The sequence below is a fragment of the Aphis gossypii genome, chromosome 1 (genome assembly GCF_020184175.1).
Source record: "Aphis gossypii isolate Hap1 chromosome 1, ASM2018417v2, whole genome shotgun sequence".
NCBI classification, from domain to species: Eukaryota; Metazoa; Arthropoda; class Insecta; order Hemiptera; family Aphididae; genus Aphis; species Aphis gossypii.
In genome coordinates, this window is record NC_065530.1 from 41,323,060 (window position 1) to 41,347,557 (window position 24,498).

The 24,498-nt window shown below is 25.8% G+C and overlaps 1 protein-coding gene across 2 annotated transcripts; it reads left to right on the forward strand.

The window, feature by feature from the left end:
• Positions 1–3,335: 3,335 nt before the first annotated feature.
• Positions 3,336–22,872, forward strand: LOC114126016 (zinc transporter 1). 2 transcript variants are annotated; one of them, XM_027989872.2, is made up of 9 exons: positions 3,336–3,581; positions 16,855–17,042; positions 17,564–17,688; positions 17,755–17,852; positions 17,920–18,164; positions 21,785–22,044; positions 22,119–22,227; positions 22,305–22,415; positions 22,479–22,872. In XM_027989872.2, the coding sequence occupies exons 2-9, from the start codon at positions 16,866–16,868 to the stop codon at positions 22,671–22,673; spliced, it is 1,320 nt and encodes a 439-aa protein (XP_027845673.1). In that variant the 5' UTR covers positions 3,336–3,581; positions 16,855–16,865; the 3' UTR covers positions 22,674–22,872. The 2 variants fall into 2 exon arrangements, with proteins under 2 accessions (XP_027845673.1, XP_027845672.1); XM_027989871.2 differs by having other exon boundaries at positions 3,337–3,577.
• The last annotated feature ends 1,626 nt before the right edge of the window (positions 22,873–24,498 follow it).

Here is a 24,498-nt window from a genome sequence, read left to right on the forward strand (position 1 = left end):
GAAAATAATTACATTAAACATTAAACACTCCACTCAGAATTTTAAACTGTTTATTCAACGCGTCTATCTGTATCAGATGATAGTGATATATTTTTTATATACCTATGTTATAAGTGTCGTTTATATTAATACCTACAGGTATTATATGTAGTATTATTATAGAATTATTTCCGCATAGTATTCTTTTCATGATGATAAATGATAGTTTATCATTTTTATAGGATATTATTCAGTATAATAAAGTTAATAATGTAATATTTATTCCTATTTGAATAACGTACGATATATAATATATTATGATACATTTAGTTACCTATTTAAATAGGTACCTACATATTGTTTTGAAACGGATGACTAATGGTTATTGTCGTTATTGACCATGACAAATGACAATATATATAATAATACATTAATAACGTAATAAAAATATTCTATGATACCTACCGGCTTATTGCAGCCTGCCAGCCTAAATAACATATTGACATAAATGTCATTGTTTTATTAAGCGAAAAGTTATTATATACCTATAAGATTATAACTATTTGCTTGTGAAAAAAATGGTATTTTTTAATTGATATATCGATGTTTCCCCTCTGTTCCTTCTCCCCCGGGAATCCCTCCCCCCGGACTGAGACGTTTCCTCCCCGAATCAATATATATATATATATATATGTTTAATCACAATGCTGCAGCATAGTCGTTTTGAACTTTTAATAGGTACTTCTTCTAAAACTACTTTAACTGCTGCTGTGTACGACTGATTTTATTATTATTATTTTTTTTTTTTTGTTATAATGAAATTATATGTATTTAAGTATTTTCATCATTATTAATAAAAACGGGTTAGAACCGAAGAATATATTGTCGTAACTAATTGTATAATCTGTTCTTTCGTATAATATGTACCAGTACCTACTCGTATACTTAAGTATACGACGTATTTGAGTATTTGTATTTCTTATTCCAATAATAAGGATTCGTTACTTATAGAACTTGCATATCCGTTATATATGACGTAGTAAAACATAGATGTATATTGTATACATTACAAACAAATAGATATTAAAATTACATTGCAGAGTAGGTAACCTAATATAAAAAATATGCGTTTTGTAGTAGGTACCTACCTGTTGAGAATTCAAATATAACTTTTTATTTTGCTTGTTTATTCATATTTTTAATTATTTTACTATATTGACACACATTTTCAACGATTTTTAATAGTTTATGAATAATTTTCAATGTGTATTAACATGAGCACCAATTGGAGGATGGCAAGATAGGGCACCTTCCCCCCTGGACAAAAAATATTAAAAACTTGTAGCTCAATAAATATAACCATAATATTATTAATAGATAGGTCTATCTATATTATCTTACATTTGAGAAATTTTTTTTATTTCAACCCCCCCCCCCCCCCTAAAATGTTACCTATATAGGCGCTCATGTGTATTAATTAAAATGTTAAATAATTAATTACAAAACATGTTTTGAGCGTAGTTATACTATTTCATATTTGTGTAGTTATTTGTCATAAAAATGTTACATTGAACGTATGATAAATACCAAATAAAAACTGTTTGAAGCGATCAAAAACAATGTAGCTATCCTAACCTAACCTAGTTGGTTTACTGAAAGTACTAAGTAGGTAGATATACCTACTAAAATACCTATGCTCCTATGACATCTGATGACGTGAACGTTCATTTTTGTCATTTAGGTAAGCCTATTATTCTAGCGCAGAGCTTCTTAAACTTTTTTATCGATGGAACCTTTTTTGTGTCTACTTTTACCGGGAAACCCCTACGTATTTTTTTAATTTAATTTATTTTTATTTAGTTTTCAACAATAAATAATTACAGTTTGAAAATTAGAACCCCTACTCTGTTTTAAAAATTGTAATGAATAAAACTTTTTTCCCTGCTAGTTGTTACCAATTTTTAGTTAGATTTTTTAAAGTAATTTTCTTGAAAATTTTAAAAAAACGCGTTCAAGTTTCGTTATACCCTGAAGTGATCTTTGCGAAACCCCAGGGTTCCGCGGAACACAGTTTAAGAAACGTTGAATCTAACGCAACAATAAGAGTTTACCTGTTTGAAAACATTCGAAAACATCTAATAGTTTAATACAATCAGAAAGATAGAAATTTTATTAACAACAACAAATTTTTAATAAATATTTATCTATATAAGTAGGTACCTAATATATTTTTTTCAGAACATTCAAAAACCAGTTTTTAAGATACTTGATTTATAAATTTATAATTTATAACAAAATGTCGAATAATAATAACACTATTTTTCATATCTAATAAATCTCTTTTTTAAATTATGTTTTTTATTTTTAAAGCATACTTTTAAGTTTACTGCCTTATTGGATCATACGAGTATATAGATAGGCACATATTTTAATGTTTTTTAGTGCTATAAATCTCAAACCCTGCCAATAGGTAACTTATTAGAACCATGGTTTGTTGTATATATTCTTATTTTCGACATATTTGTAGGTACCTACATATAATACTTTGTCATAAATTATAAGTTATTATAAATATAAGGCATCAAGGCCAAAATAGTTATATAAGCCTGTATGTATACCGCTAGTCGTGGCTATATTTGTTAAGTATTTTAGATTTTGAGTAGGTATTTAAAATTTTAGATTTTTTTTTTCAACAATAGTCAATAAAAAAATAGTTAATTATTTTTATTTGATTTAAGTGTCGTAGGGAGGGTAATATTTCGGTCGGATTACTCTCCCGACACGTGTGTTACTGATCTTCATTGCAAAAGTGGTGAATAAAATATTATTCATAATTTTATTATTACCTAATTATATTTTATACATACGTGGTAATAAACTATTGTTTAGGATATTATTATAATATTCATTATATTATGGACAATATTTAAAGACTATAGTGCACTACTGCACTTATATTAGTTCAGGCGCGCAGCAGCAGCCGTGTTGAGCACTAAAATAAACGATTATAATATACGTCATAAAATCGTGCTTTGGGCCAAGGTTAATACTTTTGTATAATATAATGTATGGTGTATAAAGCATATAAAAAAAAGTCTCTAATCATTCCAATACTCGTTCCAAGTGTTCCAGACAGACTTTTGAGTTGTGACTTTGTGCTTTTGTCGGTACTTGGTTATGGGACGGCAATGGGACGGTGGGTTGGCGTGTTGAATACCCACTTGAATATGGTCGTTATCAGTCGATAACGGCATTACTGATTACGTTTTACCAGGTAATAGGTATACGGTTTCCCTACTCCGCGAGGTGCGTCGACGCACGCGTGCGCACGAGGCGATGGTACACCACCTCGAAGCCCGCCGGCCGACTGGCACTTTGTCAGTTCGGCATTGCGCAGCGCTCGTGGTGTGTATCGTGCTCGTCGTCTATTGTTCGCTGTGCGCGTTAGCACCAGTCGGGACCGTGTGTGCGGTGCTCACCATCAACGGACCACTCGTCGACGATTCGTTTTCCGTACGGGGAACTTGCAAACGACGATCACAGACGGACACCGCTGGCGTTCGACGCGACGACAGACGGTTCTTTGTCTTGAAAATACGTAGGTACCTTGTTTTTCCGTCTTGTAATAATATATTATTGTCTGAGCTTTTCCACGACGAGCGCGTGCAGTGTAGTGTCACTACCGGTCTTCGCAGTAGTCTTATTCCCCGTTGTCCGTCGGCCATTAGTCATTGCATCGGAACGGGTGTCGCAATTCGCAGAAAAATCCGTGTCCGCGTGCCGCACCTACAACTGGCTATACACACCCGCACATCGTTGAGCGTTTTTGAGATGTCCGTCGCCGTATCGTTCTATCTTGGTGTTATCACCCCCGCTCTTGTTCCTGCACGCGCCCTCCGACGGCGTAGGTACCTTACCTATTCTATTCGTGAAATTTTCTGAGGAAAGATGAGCGTGCTTGAACTATGGTGCTAGTGATGGTTTGACTGTGACAGTGGTGTTGTAGGACACTGACCGCAGTCGTCTGTGTAGTCTCTTGGGTGTATGTCTAGACGTCGTTTACGTTGTCCACGGCAATTAAAATACTTAAGTCTACACGCGTGATCAGAACGTCGCTAATTACTTATGATATTATTTTAATTCGTTGTTATCGTAGGTAGTTGTCCGATCTCAACTCTTCTAATCAGCACTAGTACATTAATAATAACAACAACAATAATATTATGATGTTGATATCGTATTTTTGAGCCGACTGCCCCAAGTCTAAATGAACAAAAATGCTTATTTACTTTTTCTATACCTACCGCCTAAACTTTAGAAATAACTGCCACTCTTAGTTGTTTTGTGCTTGGAGGTACTTAGAGGTATCTCTTAAAATCAGTGGCGTTTTTTCAACATTTTTCTGGGGGGGGGTCCACAGTTTATATTAATTAAATAATTTACCTATATAAACTATGAGAACTATATTACCTATTGCCTTTATGGCTTTATCACACATTATAATATTTAACTGTAACTTGGAAACCATCGTCAGAATACACAGAATACCAATTTCTATACTTATTACTTTACTATACTGCAAGGATATGTATCGGTTTTTTTTCTCTGGGGGGGGTCCAGTACCCCTGAACCACCCCCGTAAATACGCCACTGCTTAAAACTCTCGTAAACTAGTTAACATTTATTCCAACTAGAATCTTCTTATAACCCAACGCATATTATTCATAATAGTTTGGTGTTTATTTCACACTAGTTGGGGCTATCAAATGTTTTGATTATATACTTCTTTACTAGGTAGAGGTGTAAATTGGCCTCAATTTCTAGTGGTGCAGAGAAATATTTTTTTTTGTAACCCACCAATACTAACTAAGTTTGAAAATCTTTACCCAATACCTAAACATCGAGATAAACATTATATTTTAATATTTTTTTTTATGTTAAATTAATAAATAAGTTTTGAGCGAGGTTTTGAGTTGATTTTAGTAGGTACTAGGTATAAACTTTATTATTTATTATTTATAACATTATATAAAAAAAATACAAATAATTTTTTATTTTTAACTGAGTCGACGTTCTCTTTTAAAACATATTTCATCAAATTCATCTATTATTAATAGATAATTTATACCTATTATTGTTGTAAAAATGTTTACTAAAGTATACTATTGAAATAGGATTTAAGATGTTGATAGTTTAGACAAACATGGAAATTAAATTTTATTCATACTTGTAGTTTGAATGTATATTTCAAATATATATTTGAAATGTACATAGAAAATGTACATTATAGAAATGTATATTTTTGAAAATAGAAATTATAGGTCGGTACACAGATTTCTATGATTTTCTGGTGGTGCAATTGTTACATTTGCACCACCCAATGTGTATTATTGTTCTTTACCATGTAACTATTTACCTCGCTATTTACTTACAAATTTATCATCCTCAAAAATTTAGCATTTCAAATATATGAAATTTGCCCTTGTTATTGGATCATTTTTTTCTTTCTACGGCATTGGTAAAGCGTGCGATTTACTATTAATAGGTAATATATAATAAAAAATTCCAATGCCCTATCCCTTAATAATACTATGAGATACACAAGTCCCGAGTGCCGGTAGAAGGCATGTGCGACTGCACAAATTTTTTTGGAATTTTAGGAGTGTCATTGTTAATAACAAAAAATATATAAATTATAGGTATAAGGGCAGCATATTATAGATAATTGGCACAGGGCAGCAAAAAATCTAGCGTTGGCACTGCAAGTCCCTTTTTCTTCATATCATTGAGTTTATTGATCATTAATTAATTGTTACAGAATTTACAACTAATACAATTGTTAACATTTATTTAACAAAAGTCTCATTTATACCAATCAAAAATGGGTTGGTAACTCAAAGATACTAGAGGTCCAATTTTTAGAACCAACTTTACAATTTAGTTGGTCAAGAGAGCTTGGAAAATGGAAAGTAAAAAAAATATCAGTTTCTAATTTATATTTACAGCTTGTTTAAAGTTTTTTTAATGTGAGATTTGATGATGTGCAATTGCAGATGATAATTCAAGAGTATCAAACTATATTTTTGTACTTAGGTTTAGGTAGTTGAAACTTGAAACAATATATAATATACCTATCTATCAAAACAAAAATAAAAATGTAATTTAATTAAAAAAATTACTATATTTAATACATTAATAGTAGATCATGACGGACCTGGTAGATCATACGCTTTACCAATGCCCTTTTCTACCTATTAGGTACCTCCTTATGTTTAAAAACACTTAAAAAAACTTCAGATCTATACAGATTGTAATTCTAATTGAAAACATATTTTGCCTCATATTTTATACCTACCTACTTGAAATACCTAATTGTTTTTCTTAGTTTAGGTTATCAAGGTTTATAGTTTATTGATAAAATATAGTATAAGTAACCTAACCTACCTCCTCGGTACCTACTGACTTTGTGACAAACTTGTGACCACCAACCATTACTAGCCGATATGTTATACAAATTTGATCTACCAAATAAATTATTCCATTACATACATAATGTATTATAGGGGTATTTATTTTACATTTAGTTAAAATATCTTTTAATTACCTAATTACTTAATTCCTCTTTAAACTTTAATACAATAGCAGTGTTTAACATACAAACTTAGTACTACATTTTGGAATTTTAGATATGAATAAGTACCTAGTATACTTATTATTCCTCATTTTATTCGAATTATTATCATATTAGGTATATTGGTAAGATTGTGATTTGTTTGGTATATTTAATATATTTCTAATTTTCTATTTTCACTAAAATAATACAGTTTGTAGCATAATATATAGATATTACTTCATTAAAATTTGTTTAATATACCTATTTAGATACAGCTACCGTGGCTATGTATATACTATTTTCATAAAATGTGCTTATAATATTTTAGTAATACAAATTACCGATATATACCTACTTTAATTACTTAATAAATAATATTATTGTGTTTTGAATTTATTATGAATCAAAGTTTATGATAAAAATGTTTTGTGATTGCCGCTACACAATTTATTCACAAATATATTTCAATGTATACATCATATCTACGTATGTATAAATTTGTGCTTAAATGTTTAATAGATGAGTGGGGGCAACAGAATTCATGGTTACTCTATATCAACACTACTACTATTGCAAACTGCCTATGTAAACATTATCTATATTAGATTACTATATTACCGGTGTGTTTTATAATTTTATCAACAAATATTAGGTTAATTATGATGATATAGTAATAATATTTCTTATATAAGAATTTTATGAATTGTTCATAAAAAATTTCACACCACCCTATTTATACGACACTCACTATTAGACACCACTTATATTATGAACAGAAACATTTGTACCTTTTATAGTTTCACTAATTAAAATAATGATATTATATTGAAAAATATATCATGAAAGACTTTAAAAATTATGAGGTAATAATTTACATCTTCAAATTTAAACTAATTACATTGGTATCATACTATTAGTTCATATCTTGAAACATTGTTCTTATATAGCCTAGTATGGAAGCTGTTATTTATCATACCAAATTCTGCATTAAAGCTAGTATTTTCTATTATTAGTTACTTAGTAACTTTTCCAGAATTATTTAATATGGATTCTTGTAATCCTTTTTCTAATATACCCACTTGAATAACTAACATCATTAGCCATTAGGTATAGCCACTTACACAAACAACACCACAATACAAAATGCAGGAAATGATCCAGATGAACTATTTAGCTCATTACCTACAAATTTATTTAAAATAAATTTAAGTGACTAGTTACCTAATCAAAATAAATTCAAACAAATCGTTCCGTTTATGTTAAAGAGATCTTGGAATTTTAATAAAAGTGTAAAACATGACTGGGTTTTCATTGGTTTTAATCTTGATCGGAAAAAAAACTTAATGGACGATAATGTTTTTCCTTTGCCCAGTTTTAAAATCATAGTTATTAATCTATTCCTAATTAATATTACAGTAAAACCTCTCTATAATGGAGCCCCTGTTAGACGGAATCCTTTTTATAAATAAAAACGTCAATAGTCCCTGTTCAAATAATATAATATAATTCTACCTCCCCATAATGGAAAAAATTGTTAGTCCCAATTAATTCCATTATAGAGAGGTTTTACTGTATATAAATCTTTTAGGTTTATTTTACATTTGGGCATGATGTGGGATCTAATTTTTGGACTGTGGAAATGGAAAACTATTGCAATTTTGTATCATATAAGTATTTCACTTTATCATTGCATGATAACTAATGCACTCTTCAATGGAGTAGAAAAGAAATATAACAAACAAAGCATCTATACCATAGCCTGGACATGATAAGAAGAAGAACTAATGCACTTTGGCTTATAAAATGGGTTAACCAATTATTCACCAAACAATATAAAACATTTTATTAAAATCTACAGTCTTATACAAATTTGTTAGTATCACAAATTATATTAAGACATAACCTATAAAGTATAAATCATAACTAGGTATTGACTAAAAGGAATATATTCGAAAATACCTTTATTGTAGAGATCTATTAAACTTTTATAATATATAATCTCCTGTATAATTTATACCTACATATCTACCTAATCATCAAACAAATTGCTCTAGTCTGTTTTCCATTAGTCACAGTGGACCTAACCAAGCAATCCAAGATATTGAAAGTGCATCTTTTATTGACTAATTTTATATTTATATAGTACTATAATATTTGTATTTAAAGATATATATAGTTAGTTATATTTATCTATATTCCCTCGATATTTTCTCTACTTCTTTACTTAACTTTTTTTTATTGAATTATGTTCAGGATTTGAATTATAATAATCTGGTGACCCTAAGTTACTCAAATTACTCTAAGTACAAATTTGTACTTATGAACTAAAATTATGTTTTTTAAATGTTTTAATGGGTACATTTTACATTCCATTTTTATAATAATAGTCACTAATTTGATGTATTCGTGATTTTTGATCATCATAATAACTTAATTATATTGATTTAGTACAATAATAATTAATTATCATACCTTGTATCATATCCATTTTATTCGAGATTTTATTTTATTAAAAATTATTTAATAGCTATTACAAAAAATGAATTTATTTTGTCACAATAGACCTTATTAGCTTCACTGACTTGGAATAGTTGGAAAAGTACCAAAAAAAAAAAAAAATAATAATAATAATAGTAATAATACAATTTTATTCACATAAGTGTGCCGCGTGCAATGTGCATATATATTTATTTTAGATGATCTTTTAGTAATTTTTCTCTGATTTTTCTCTTATAGTCACTTATGAATGGCTATATAAAATTAAGTAGTTAATTATTACTTAATATAGTAATTGAAGTATGTATATATCTTACTAGAATTTTAAACTTATTTGCTTTAAAATATATTTAATTTTTAGTAATTTTTTTTTTCACTGTAAAAATAAAAAATTATTACTCATATCTTGGTAAGCATACCTAGCTGATACTTACCATTGTTGACTATAGTCGAGTACATTAAAAGTACTAAGTATACTTTGTTAAATTTGTGCCTATAATTGTTCCAAGCATTATTCTTTCATTATAATAAATATAATATAATTTGACTGTATTTTTTATATTTTGTTATGTTGTGGTTCATGATTAATTATTGTAATTAAAAAATCAAAGTTGATGGTGGTAGTTAAACAACAAAAAAACAAATGGTTTTAAATAATTTTAAAATATACATATAATAATAAAATCTTCATCAAATGCTCCAATAGTGATTGAAAGCTTCCAATTTAATATTATTTTAAAAATAAATCATGTATTAATCATGTTTAATTCATTAAGTATTCTTGCTGAACCCGCCTATTCTATTTAAAAGCTAGTGTTTTTATTGTTTTATAGCAGATTTTATAGAATTTTCCTAGTACTTATCATGTAAAAACTTTTTTAGTTAACTATTCTAATTTTTAATTGGTTGTTTCTCTAGAACTGATAATCATACAATTTACAAATAATCATATGATAATGCATATTTTGATAATAATAAAGTATTCTATAAATATAAAAACTAGTTGTTATTATAGGTATGTATGCAGGTTATGTAATTGTTTTTATATTACACCTACACAGAGTATGATAATTTTTTTATATTTGTTGTCAAAATAAATGTTATAGTTACGTATTACAAGTGTTATATTGAAATATAATTTATTATTAAATTAATCACCATGGTTAAATTATTTTATAACCAACTTTAAAATAAAGGGAGGTTGTCAGTTTAACTAAATATTTTTTTTATGTGAGTATTCATTCAGTGATTACTGAGGGGTTTCCTGATGCCATTATTTTATTAAATCATTCAATAGTTAAAAAACATAAAATATACATAAATATTTGTAAAGTGTAACCACCATATTTTAATTTTTTATATTTATTAATTAACCTATAAGATGGTAACAATGTTAGTTAGGAATATTTTTATTTTATACTTATAAATTTTCAAATTAACAATTTATAGATATTTAAATATAACTTTTTATGAAGATATCTAAAACAGTTCAATAAAATTATTAAGATAATTGATAAATAATGACCAGTTATGTGCTATAAACTAAACTAGTTTTTGTTTCGTGTAGATGTACACCAGATGTCATTGTTTTAACTTGGTCGTTATAATATAACTCAAGTTCTTTTGGTTTGAAATTTTGAATTTATGATTTTAGATATATATTATGTTGACTGTGATGTACAACATATCTATTCTTTAACAAATTGTGAAATTCGTAAAGGTAAATGTTTAATTATTTTGATGTTACAATTTTTTTACTCATTTATAAATTTATTGTTATTACTGGGTAAAGTATTTTTAAATTAACATAACACTATGACATTTTAGTAATATTACTATTATAGCATGTAAAAATGAATTTGAATTCTGCATCGTATGTTAGAAATTACTAATTTAGTATATATTATTGATAGTATTTGTATATTAATATCAATGTAGTCTTTGTTCATCATCATCACACTTCATAGTAATCTTTATTGTATGATTATTATATTTATTGGTATAACCGTATAGGTACGCACTTCTAAGAATATTACCGGAAACTTTTTACTACGAAAATTACTGATGTTTACAGCATTTAGAAGAATTTAATGTTTTAAATTTAAAATAGTAATGTAATTTTAGAAATGTTAACCTGTATAATTATGTAATTGAATAAAAAATAAAATGTATGCTATTACTATGTTTGTGGTTGTTGGAATGACCACAAAGCCAACTATAGATTTTATGATTATCTAACTTGACTTTGTGAGTACTAAAAACTGACTATAATAAACCATATATAAATCATACTTAATGTACAAAAATTAACTTTTTACTTGACATTTAATTTATTTGACGATTCTTCCAGAAATTTTCACACAAGCCACAAGGTATTTCCGCTGAATTTGTTTGTCCATCTACTTACATATTATCTATGTTTTTACTTAAAAACAATTCTAATTAATGATCTAATGATCATTACCTATTATTGATTTTTAGTTCATTACAATTTAAACTAAATTTTTTTTTGGTTTATAATATGTACCTATTTATCTATTTGATTTATCTACGAATCTAAATTTTTATAATACAATTTTCAAAACTGTATAATCAATAAATCTCTCTAACTGGGACGAATCCACGATTTATTTTGAATTAATAATGAATTATAGACTATGGACCTATAGTAGAGTAGATTTTAAAAGCGATTGCCCATTTATCAAAAAACTGATTGATCGACAACATACCGTCGTGTTGGGGTATTTTTAGAAATTCATTTCAGAATCTCACAGAACCGATTCTTCACGTTATTGTGTAAATAGTCGTGTGAATCTGTTATTTCCGGTTCTAAAATACAATCGGCACGATTGTATACGAATATTAAATCTAACTTAAACACCTTTAATACGTTTTTCAACGTCAGGTATGAAGCATGGCTGTCCAAAGTGCCATTAACTCGAATTATTTTTATATAATATATTTACAAAAAGTTGACCATTTAAATAATGCAGTAAAATATTAATGTAATATAATAATATATAGGTGTAATTATAATAACATATTAACATATGATAATGATTTAATCTCGGATTTAATTAACCAATAGTCAATAATAGTATACTTGATTTCCATAATTTATTGTTATTATTATTATTATTATTATTAATTGAACATTCCCGTCGCACTTTTCAATATTGTATTTAATATGGATAATATGATGTATCTTATTTATTTGTAAAATCTTAATATTTTAAAATATTATTGAATTATTGTTGGTAATACATCCAACAAAAGATTTGTTATTAATTTGATACTGTTATATTTGATTTTTTTCTCAGTAAGGGAATATTTTATGGCAATTTACCCATCTTTATTTTGCAGTTAGTGATTGGTTGGGTATTTGTATTCTGTTTTTTCGGTATTTATGGTAACAACGACATTTACCAACCATCCAACCTATATGGTATATAATCGTTAAACTATTTAAAAATTCATTAATTCAGACATGGTATTTTAACTATGAAAAAGCCATAAGGTTACATAAATATTTCTATATAAATTTCATTAGGTAAAAATAAAATATCTCTTGTGGAATTAAAATGTAAAATAAATTTAATTATTATTATTACCTCTATAATACTAATTTTACTATAGGAATCAGTAGTATACTATTGTATTAATAACTATTATTTGCATAGTTAAATTATTTAGGTACTACTACTACTATTAATAATAATAATGGTAATATACCCAAGTCGTGTTATGCAATAAGGAGTTATGATAATAATTGGTACAACTACCTGTATTTGTACTTAGTTAAGAAACTTAAAACAATTTGAATATGTACCTATATAGTATAGTTGAGATTACGGTGGTACTGAATCGTAATTTACCGAAATAATTGTACCTATCTGGTTTTTAAGTGCTCTAATTATCCATTACATTATATTTCGATAAGATTAAACCGTTTTTACTTATTTTTTTACTTACTGATAATGTGATGTCGATTAATTGAATGTTGTCCCTTTTTATTGAATTGTGAAATACTGTTTGTGAGTCTTCTCGAAAAAATTTAATTTTAATGTATTTAAAACGAGGATTTGAATGATTATTGTTTATTTCAAGAATTACATATTACATAATTCTAAATCATTTCCGTAATTGAATGATTTATGCAAGTATAAATATTTTTTTTAGACAAAAAAAGCAATGTAGAACATTGAACCTTAAATTATTTTATTGTTTTTGCTTAAGTTTATTAAATTTTTATCATAAACTCGTATGTACATAATTCGGTATTTGATTTACATTATAGTTATTTTTATACATTTTTAGTAATTTTACGAACGTATCAAACTTTAGTAAATATTGATAAGAATTTGATTTGTTAGAAATTGAAATACATTTCACTATTGTACGTCATTTAAACCCGTACCAATGAGATCGATGTAATTTGTTTTGTGTGAAATTTAAAGAAAAATTAATTTTCAAAACTTTTAAGTAATAATCTGCATTTTTTCAATTGTTACTGATTAGTATTACATATAGTATTTATTGAGGACAATTATGTATAGGTACTGTACAATAAAAACATTCGAATAATGTTTTTTTTTATCTTTGGTTACCTATTCATTTCCATATTTAATTTAATAAAATATAATATACATAATTTTAAATAATAATTTTAATTTTAAACGAAATGGCTTATTTAAATTTTTTTTAACATTTCCACTAGTTTTTATTGATGAAAACTAATATGTTTCCTGTTCGTTAATCCTTTAATTAAATTGTTCGTACCTATCATACGAATGATATTAATAATAATAATTGGACCCACGGAATAACCGAGGAACTGTCTTTCAACGTCATATTATATATATTTTTTGTAATTATTAACCCATAAATTAATATGAAAATGATATAACTAATTATAGATTTGTTTGAAATTCAGATTATTTTTATATGTACACGAGTAGGTATAATGTATTATTATAAGTATTGGATATGTAGGTATTATGTAAACGTGGCAATAAATTATCTATAGTTTGTTTGATTTAGTTCAAACAAAAAAGTTTCCCTTTTACTTTTTCATTGAACAGAAAAATAATTATGTTTGAACTGCATATTTGTATATTTTATATTATAAATTTATTTATATTTGATAAAATTCATACAAAGACGACTTATTCATTATATTTTTTAATGTTGGTTTAATACACTTACGTTCAGTTTTCGCTGAGCAAATTCCTCGAAACTATTGGGTAACTAATAGTTTGGTGACCTAACTTACCTACTTAATTGTTTGTCTCGAGGAAAAGAAAAGTATTTAGTTAAATTCAAGTAAAACTTAATTCTAAAGTAGGTACTTGCATTGACTGACCTATGATAAAATTAATATTTCTTCTAATTCAATTATTTTATTACTCCGTAACCTTCCTTGGGTATTAATTTTAAGTACTTATTGAAGTGTCTGTAAAGATAAAAGTTTGCTCGTTAGTTTAAATAAAGATATTCTAATACTTTTTATGTATCTATATTTGACTTAATTGCACATTTGGATTCTTAAAGATTATTTTATCAATTGTTTTTATTATTTTGTCGATAATGGTGAACAATATTTTACATATTTTGTGATATTAAAGTAACACTATTAATTTACTTAATGATAATGTTTCTAAATCAGTAAACCATTTTTAAATAGTTTCATAATTTTTAGAATAGCTATAAAGAGACATCTAAAGATTTTTAGTTTAATTAAAATAATTAAATTAATATTATTCTTTATTATAAATAATACAAATTAAAATAAATACTTTTATTAGTTATATTAAAACTGCTATATTTGATTTATAGTGTCTATCTGTTTACTTTATAAATTAACTATACTTATTAAACTTAAGTATACTAATCTACTTGACACTTATATGTAATTCATTAAAATAGGTAATAGTAATATTGTAATCGTTCCTTTTATATTATTATGTGATGCCATTATTGTATATTGATTTTTTTTATTTTTTTTTTGTATAACGTGAGAGTTGGATAATAATTTAGTTATAGTCGAGGTTATAGGTATTCTTAGAAAATATGTAACATTTCAAAATAGGAATTTTGATGTTTGTGGTGTAAAAACCTTAAGAATAAGCTTGAATATGTTTACGTTCATATCTTATATAGCAATTTATAATATCTACTTGTAAAATATTTCTTAGTTGCATTCATATTGTTTTCAAAGTAATATAGGCTGTATACTATTTTGTTTATAGTAATGGCGACTGTAAATTAAACAAATTTTTATCATTTAGAAATAGATATTATTCTGCTGATGTTACACTTGCAAAACTATGTAACATTGGTATGCTCACGACCCACATGGATTTTATTATTAGTCCGGGTGTTTCATTCTAAATTATATGAGAATATTTTCGTGGAATATAATTACGTCGCCAAATAAAAAACTATATTAATTTATACAATAAAATATAGTTTAAACCGAATAACAAAAATTCGTTTCGATAATAACATTGTTTTAGAATTAATAATATAATCAATTAATTACATCCGTTTGAGGTTGATATTATTATTATTTTTATTTTTAGAGGTTTAAACAAAACAATTACAACTTATAAATTATGTAATACCACTATACCAGTTACCTACATAAGAGGTCTAATATGTATGGCTTTAAAACCATTGTAAAAGAGCGCAGTAAGATTTTATGTGCTTCTATAAATAATCGTAGTTTAAAATTGGTATTGCATATAGATTTAAGTTAAAAAAAGTTCTGAAAGTAAAGTAATCATTATACAGTACAAATATTCGTGATTTTAAAATTAAAAAAAAAATCAGGAAGAACACTTGTCGTCTAATGACAAATAATTACAATTTTGAGTGTTTGAAATAAAACGTGTACTTAATATAATAATAATATCTTTGTTCGATTGTCATATCTTGTTTTGTTTTGAGTAGTTTTAAAAATTGGCTGTTATAACCATAGTTATACGAGCGTCATCGTCATTTCTCTAGATGTAATTAAACGACTACAGCGCGCTCGCAGTTTGATGTAGTCTTATACTTTTATATATTATACAGGATGATTATTTTACAGTAATCACCTATTATCTGAAACGGCATTACGTTTTTGAAATATTTTCGAATATAAGTGAAAACTAAACTTTTTTGAAAAAATAAAACACATTTTTGGAATTTTTTATTGTTATCTTAAGTTTTTTTTTAGATTTTGAATGACAACAATTATGGAACAAATGTTAATTAGATACTTATAAGTTATAAGTATTTTAAGTTCAGATAAATGTTAGTCATTTGTGTTAATGATCCTTATAAAGTCTTGGTATACATTTATTTTCTTTTTAAAACTTAAAATAACTTAAAACATTTAAACATTTTTTAAACATTTCTGATTTCAAAACGATTTATTTACTGTTGGAAGAACTGTCTAGTTTATAAAATAACTTTTGACTTTTGTAAACTATTAAGCAAAGAAAATTATCATTTTTTTTTTTTTATTAATTTAATTCATGTGTGTAATGTTAAGTATAATGCAGCTGTTTCCATTGTTTAGTTGTACCGACTTACACGTATTATATAATATTCATGGCTATTTTTTTTCACGCTCTATTGTAAGATTTCGCTCTGTTTTATGTATATACTATATAATATAGAAATAATAAGGACATATATATATATTTATGTATAATGTGTTGTATAAATTATATGTTATACTACAGTCATCTACCGTTATTAATATTGTTATTTTTTTACAGATTAATTTAAAATGGGTCGATACAGCGGAAAAAAATGCCGCCTCATCACCATGTTTTGGCTGACGACGTTTTTCTTTTTGGTAGAGATCATCGTTGGCTACATTACCAACTCGATGGCCCTTGTTGCGGATAGTTTTCATATGCTTAGCGACGTCGCTGCGTTGGTTGTCGCATATTTATCTGTTAAAGTAAGAACCAATCTAGTACCTAGTAATAATATGATGTCGAACACGATAACTGTAGTATTATTGTTAAAGACAGAAGTCGTGCATTTGTAATCGGGTCTTAAAAAACCATACAATTTAAACTTTAAAACATTCTTGCTATTATAATATTAATGAACATACATACCTATTTAACTATTATGAATAGAATTGAAATACACGTTATTGTAGTTTGTTCGAGTTTTATACCGTAGTCATTAAGAGTCGTTAAAAATTAATATAAATGTAATTAGATACACTTGATCCAGTCAATGATCATACGCGTTCTTAAATAGTAATAGTTATTGAGACTTAAATACGCATTATTTTGTTATGCAAACGCGTTGTAGTTCTAATATATTATTAGATATAGTGCTTACTGCTTTCTACGATAGCTAAAACGTACTATTATACAAGTATCTAGTTAAAAAAAAAACCGTTTTAGATTTCTGTTTTTAAATGTATTAATATATTTAAATTACAGTTAATAAATAATTTTTTCTTAGATGTCACCGAAAAAATGGTCAAAAAACACATTTGGATGGGCTAGAGCTGAAGTACTTGGAGCACTAGTAAATGCTGTGTTTTTAGTAGCTTTGTGTTTTTCAATTACTGTTGAAGCTTGTAAGAGGTATGCATATATCTATCTAAATAATATGAATACAAATTTTATCTATGATTTTTTTTTTTGTTCAAGGTTTATTGAAGTAGAGACCATTCACAATCCCAAATTCATAGTTGTGGTAGGAGTTTTGGGATTATTTGTCAATATTTTGGGTTTATTTTTGTTCCATGGTAATATATTCATCTTTTCCCAAAGGTTTTCCAGTTTATATTTGTAACAAAACTTAATATATTTTAGCTCATGGCGGAGGAGGACATGGTCATTCACATGGTGGTATATCGCGTAGTCATACACGATTAACTCAATTAGTAAGTGCTGGAGCAAGTGCCAATGCTACTGATGACAATGATAATGATCATCGATTCAATGTGCCACTGAACCATACTCATGAATCTTCTGCTGGTCATATGAATATGCGAGGTGTATTTTTACATCTCCTAGCTGATGCATTAGGTTCAGTTATTGTAATTGTATCAGCGTTGGTATGTATAGATAAACCTTTTTATTAAGTTTCTCATATCTGTTTAGTTATAGTTTAAAAATGAGACAGAAAAAGCTTATTTTTCTGATTAATATTGTTCTTAATACAAATTGACCAATTATTGTCTATTTTACTCATTCTATGATAAAGTTGTTCATAGAACAATTCTTAAAATTATTTAATTTTGTACATTTTTCCTTTAAAATATTCAAAAGTAACTTGATTATAAAAATAACTAAGTGAAGCATTCTATATACTATGGACCGTTTAATTAAAAATGTTTCAAGAAAACTGTTTATCACTACTTTTGTAGTAGGAACATATTTAGCTAATACTTTTATTATCAAATATCACAATGATTACATATTTGACCAATATACCACCAATAACTTATTTATAAGGTCGAGCAAGTTGACTTATTTTTAACCTCATTAAATTTATTAAATTAATATTTATGAATGTTAAGTTTAAAGTTAAAAGTTACTTTTAAGATAGTGAGCAGATCAATAAATATATTTATTTATAATGATATATGTTTTTTATTCTGAGTATTGGACTATTGGATAAAATTCTTTGATTATCAACTTTGAGGCTGGTTTTGGATAGAGAATTAGGTTTAGTTTGTACTTTAGAGATGTTAAAACTAAAAATTCTTTGTAATTTTTTTATAATCAGGAAAACAAATAAAAATTAAGGAAAAATTGAAATTTTTATTATTTCATTTATGTATTTATATTATCATATAATTTTGTTAATAAGGTATACATTTCAAAATATTTTGACCTTATTTTTTTTATGTTACAAAAAATACTAACAGGTAAAATGTACTATACAAATACAATATTGTTAAAACTTAGGTGTTAATATTTAATATTTATACTTATTGCTTTTACACAAATAAATTATTTTAATATTTTATTCATTTATTTATATTATTAGACAAATATAACTATTAATTAATAATAATAAATAAATAATAGTGTACAAATCTTGAAATATATTGCATAGAATATTAGTTAGGTCAGTTTTATTTTTATTTTTTCAACAATGGTTCTCCATTTACCCATACAACCACTGCTTTGTAAAGTATTCATTATCCATTTATATTAAATTTTCTGAAAATGCAATTAAACTATTATTAAAAATTATTATTTATTACTTACATAACACATATTACTATTTACCATATAATTAGGTTATTAGCTTGGTATATTTTATATAAATTTGTATATTATTTTATGTAAGTTATTTTGATCATTATTATAAAGTCCAGAAATAGTTTGATATTCTTTGATAGTATAATTTAGTAGATTTCTATTAAGATGCCATATAACATTATAATTTATACATAATATTTGATATTTTCTCATTAATTTTCATTGTTGTAATAATAAAATATAAAGCGAGTAAGTGGGTACCACTCTGCTGTACATTAGGTGCCGTGTGGACTGTGGATTACTATAATAATTATATATTATAGGAGTGTTAAATTTGAATCCAATGATAGGTATCATTGTATATGAAAAACTATTCTGAACAAAGATGTTTTTTTAGCCTTGGATATAATTTCCAGTGGTTGGTAAAAAAGGTGGTTTATGTTTTAATGGCTTGAATACACCAAAATGTAAGTTCTTTTATAATTATTGTAACCTAAACTTATGAAAAATCTTATATTAAATTTTCAACTCTTAGCTAGTTCTACAAAAGTTTTTATGAATTATACCTACAAAATAATTTGCAAATATTCATGTTTTTGACAAATTTTTGTCAATATTTGAACTTTAAATGCTAATAAAAAAAAATTGGGCGCCTATGTATTCTTATAATTTTTTTATCACCATAAGAATAACTTCTGCGGAACTTAGTATTAATTTTTCAAGTATTTTGACTCCGCCAAAAAAATTTGATCGACACTTCAAAAAAAAATTCTTAGAAAAATTGAAAATTTCAGTTGTCTATAAATAGCTTAAAAAAAGTCAAAATATTTTGAAAATCAAATAATGTAAAGAAAATGCCAATCTAAATAACAGGTGAAATTTTCAAGTATATACGACTTATACTTTTTGAATAATAACAAATATTTAAAATCGTTTGAGGATAAATCGTTGTCGTTCGTTATTAGTAAAAATTTTAAATTTTAACGCACTTAAAATTTTTCCTATAATGATGCGTCGAGTTTTCTTTATAGCTACTTGAAGGAAAACTTATAAAAAACTATGTTATATTTTCAATCCTTAGTTATAAACACAAATAATTTTATGATTTTTCAACTACAAAATTACTTGCAAATTTTCATGATTTTGACATATTTCGTAAAAATTTTAACTATAAAAGATTAAAAAAAAATTGTGACTAACGATTTTTGATTTTTTTTTTTAACTACAATAAGAAAAACTTATAAGGAAACTTGCATTAAATTTTCAAGTATTTTTGGCTCATCAAAATTTATTTATCGACACTTAAAAAAAAAATTCTCAGAAAAATTGAAAATTTTAATGGTCTATATAATAGTTAAAAAATAATCAAAATATTATGAAAATGTTGCCATGTATTAATAACGATAATATAAACATGTGGTGAACATTTTAAGTATTTACAGTGATTAGTTTTTGAGTTACAACCATATAAAAAAATCGATTTCGTCGAAAACTGGTTTTGCGTAAAAATTCCAGTTTTTCCGTTACTTTTTTTTTGTTTTTCTCGACTTTTTTTAAAACTGTTGGAAAATGTTTACTTTTGACCTCTATAATGCACCAAGTAATACTTTACCATCGGAAATCATCCCCAAAGTTTAAAATTGAAGCATTATTTCGACTGGTTATGCTGTACACAGGCATAAAAAAAAACATATCATTGTAAAATCAATACATTCATTACTTCGTTCAAAATCTAAGAAAAATGTACAAATTAAAATATATTCTAAATTCTTATGGTTTATTATAAAATTAACTTTACGTGACAATAAAATTAATTTGAAGTTGTTGCATGTCACAGAAAAAAAATAACCCTTTTAGTTTATATAGGTATTTCTAAAAATGCAACTCAATAATTAATGATTTAGTAAAAATTTAGTAACTTAACTTTAAGTGGTCCTTAACCTTAATGATTTACTTGTATTAAATTCTAAATCCATAAACTAATAATAAATAAAACAAATTATACCAACTGCTGTAAAAAAGCAATGTTATTTATTCATAAAAAAGTAACACAGATATTTGGTCATGGGTTACTATCATAACTACCATTTTGCTAAAGAGTACACAGTACATATTGTTTATTGATATGTTTCAATGTTTGATATCCTATAAACTAATAATGCTATTATAATCTGATACTATAATATTGATTACCAGCAGTATAAATACTGCAATAAATAGTTATAATTTTCTTATTAATTTTAATTTTTGAAACAAGTATAAGAATTATAAATAAAGTTTTCCTTAGTAATTAATTACTTTAATAATTGGTTTGATTATTTTTTACGTGAACCCTAGGCTTAGTTTCAGTTGAAAAGCTAAAATATTTTTATCTTTATTATGTATTCATTAAATAAACTATATTATTGACTTCCTTGTTTTAATTCATGTATGTAGATTATTTTTAAATTGTAATTTATTTTAGATTGTGTGGTTGACTGACTGGAAATACCGTGATTACATTGATCCTGCTTTGAGTTTGCTAATGGTGATAATCATTTTGCACTCAGTGTGGCCATTGTTGCAAGAATCTGCACTTATATTACTTCAGACTGTCCCTACTCATATCCAAGTGGATGCCATACAGAAAAGACTTTTAGACAGAGTTGATGGAGTTTTAGCTGTACACGAGTTCCATGTATGGCAATTGGCTGGTGATAGAATCATAGCATCTGCACATATCAGGTATTTATATAGTTGAATTTAATTTTAATTAGTGAAATGTCTAATATAATATATTATTTTGTGATTGTAACTAGGTGTAGGAATTTGCCAGAATATATGAAGTTAGCAGAAAAAGTTAAAGAATTTTTTCATAATGAAGGTATTCATTCAACTACCATTCAACCTGAATTTGTGGAAGTTGAGGTATATTGTAAAATATTGTTAATAATTTTTTTATTTGGTGTTGCTATATTTTGGTTTTATGTAATATCATATTGTAGGTAACTGAAAATAGAAACGAAAACCAGACTCCTACTGAAGATTGTGTATTGGATTGTCCAAAAACTGACATACCATGTCAATTGCAAACATGTTGCGGCCCCTCAAAACAGGTAAAATTCTTTGAAGTAGTACAATTATAAAATAAATATTCTTATATATTTTGATTGTTTTAGGGTCGTGACACACCATCTCCAGTTGACACGCCATATTTGTGTCGACAACGTAATACTACTTCTGTTACTATTGATACCACCAACAATTTACAGACTGCCAATGCTCAAGAGAGCGAAATGGAAAGTGGTGCACTATTGGGTGATAGAATTAACAATTGTCGTACTTCTACAGGAGGATTTATTACTAGTGGATAGTATTAGTATTCTTTCTAAACTATAACAATTTTGTTTTTTTTTTTAATATATATTTTATTATTATTATTATTATTATTATTATTATCATCTTTATTATTATGATAATAATAAATAACTAAGCACATGGTTTAAATTGTACCTATTACATCAACAAGACCGAGAACAAGACCTACCATGTACAAAAAAAAAAAAAACAAAACGAAACGAAAAATAATAATTATATTTAGTGAGATTTGTATCACTCTTTGCAGTGCGCAATGTTCGAAGATCAAAATTATATGTGCTCTACACATACGTTTATGTAAACATCAACAAAATAATTTTAAGTTTATTATATTTTTAAACAATTGTAATGACTTATTAATGCTCAATTGTTGACATTTACCATAGATCTGTATTTGTTTGATGATGTAATATTGGATGAGCGTTGTAAATAAACCCAAAATTTTATAAACATTAAAATTTTTAAAATTGATTTTTATCAATTAAATTGATTATTTATTTAAAATATTTTCGACTGTCAACTAGTTCTAATTTGATACAAATAATTTTTTTTAGCTTGTAACCCATATTTTATTTTATTGCCTATCAATTAAGACCGTTTTTAAATATCTACTATTAATATCAAATATATAAGTGTATATTGATATGTATACTATTAGATATAATAATAATTAATATTATAAGTTTAAACGACATTTTTGAAATAGTTAATGATGTTTTATATAATATTAAATATTAATATAGGATTAATAATATATTAAATATGTTTTTGATTATAACAATAATAAACAATAAGTTTATATTATAATTTCCATAATGTAGTAAAACATAATTGAGTATTATAATATGTTTAAATACACATTATTTTTTTATTCAGATTTTGTAATAATTATTTAATGTACCTGTTCACAGTGACATGCTGTAACAATAGGATCCTGGAAAGTTACACTTCCTATTTACATAATTATAGGTACACATTACACATTATGTATATTCAATTTTATTACACACATTTACAAATCTATGTTTATATCTTTTTGTTACTGGTTTTCAAAAACATCAGAATTAAAACAAATAAAATTATTTATAATATTATATTGGTATATATTTTATTTTGGTTACATTTTCATAGTTGTAGTTTTAGACCATAAGATTCAAATATCAATTACAGTATACATATGGTCTGAATTATAAATTATAATGTTTGCCTAACAATTAAATATTTAGATTTTAGGTATATTAATTTAATTAATATATTTGTAATATTGATGTCAGACACTAAAGTATTTTGCATGATTAAAATGATATGGGTTTTTATAGTTTGATATTTTTTGGTAGGCAATATGCCGTATGCAGTTTTTACAAAAATAACGAAGAAAGAAGATAATATTGTAATAATTTATTTAAATCATCTTTCAAATATATTTAGTACCTATTATATTTTTATTATATTTTTATGATGAAGTATTCAGTGTACAATATAATTTGATAAGTACAATGGTACTTAATGGTTTGATTTAAAAAGAAAATTTAGCATTAATTATGAGTTATTACATAAACAGGACCATGTTATGATTAAAAATCATACTTTATATTGTAAATAGTGTAAATAAAATATAGGTTATCAATGATAAATTTTTCAATTTTTGTAACATTTTGATTTTGAGTAGAAAACAGTTTCATTCATTACCATGTCAGTAAATACTAAATATGTAATTGTATAAAATATAACCAGAAACTATTATCTTTTTACTAGAATATAGCTAAATATATATAATAATATATTAACTAATATAGTTTATGAAAACAGTAGACCACATTT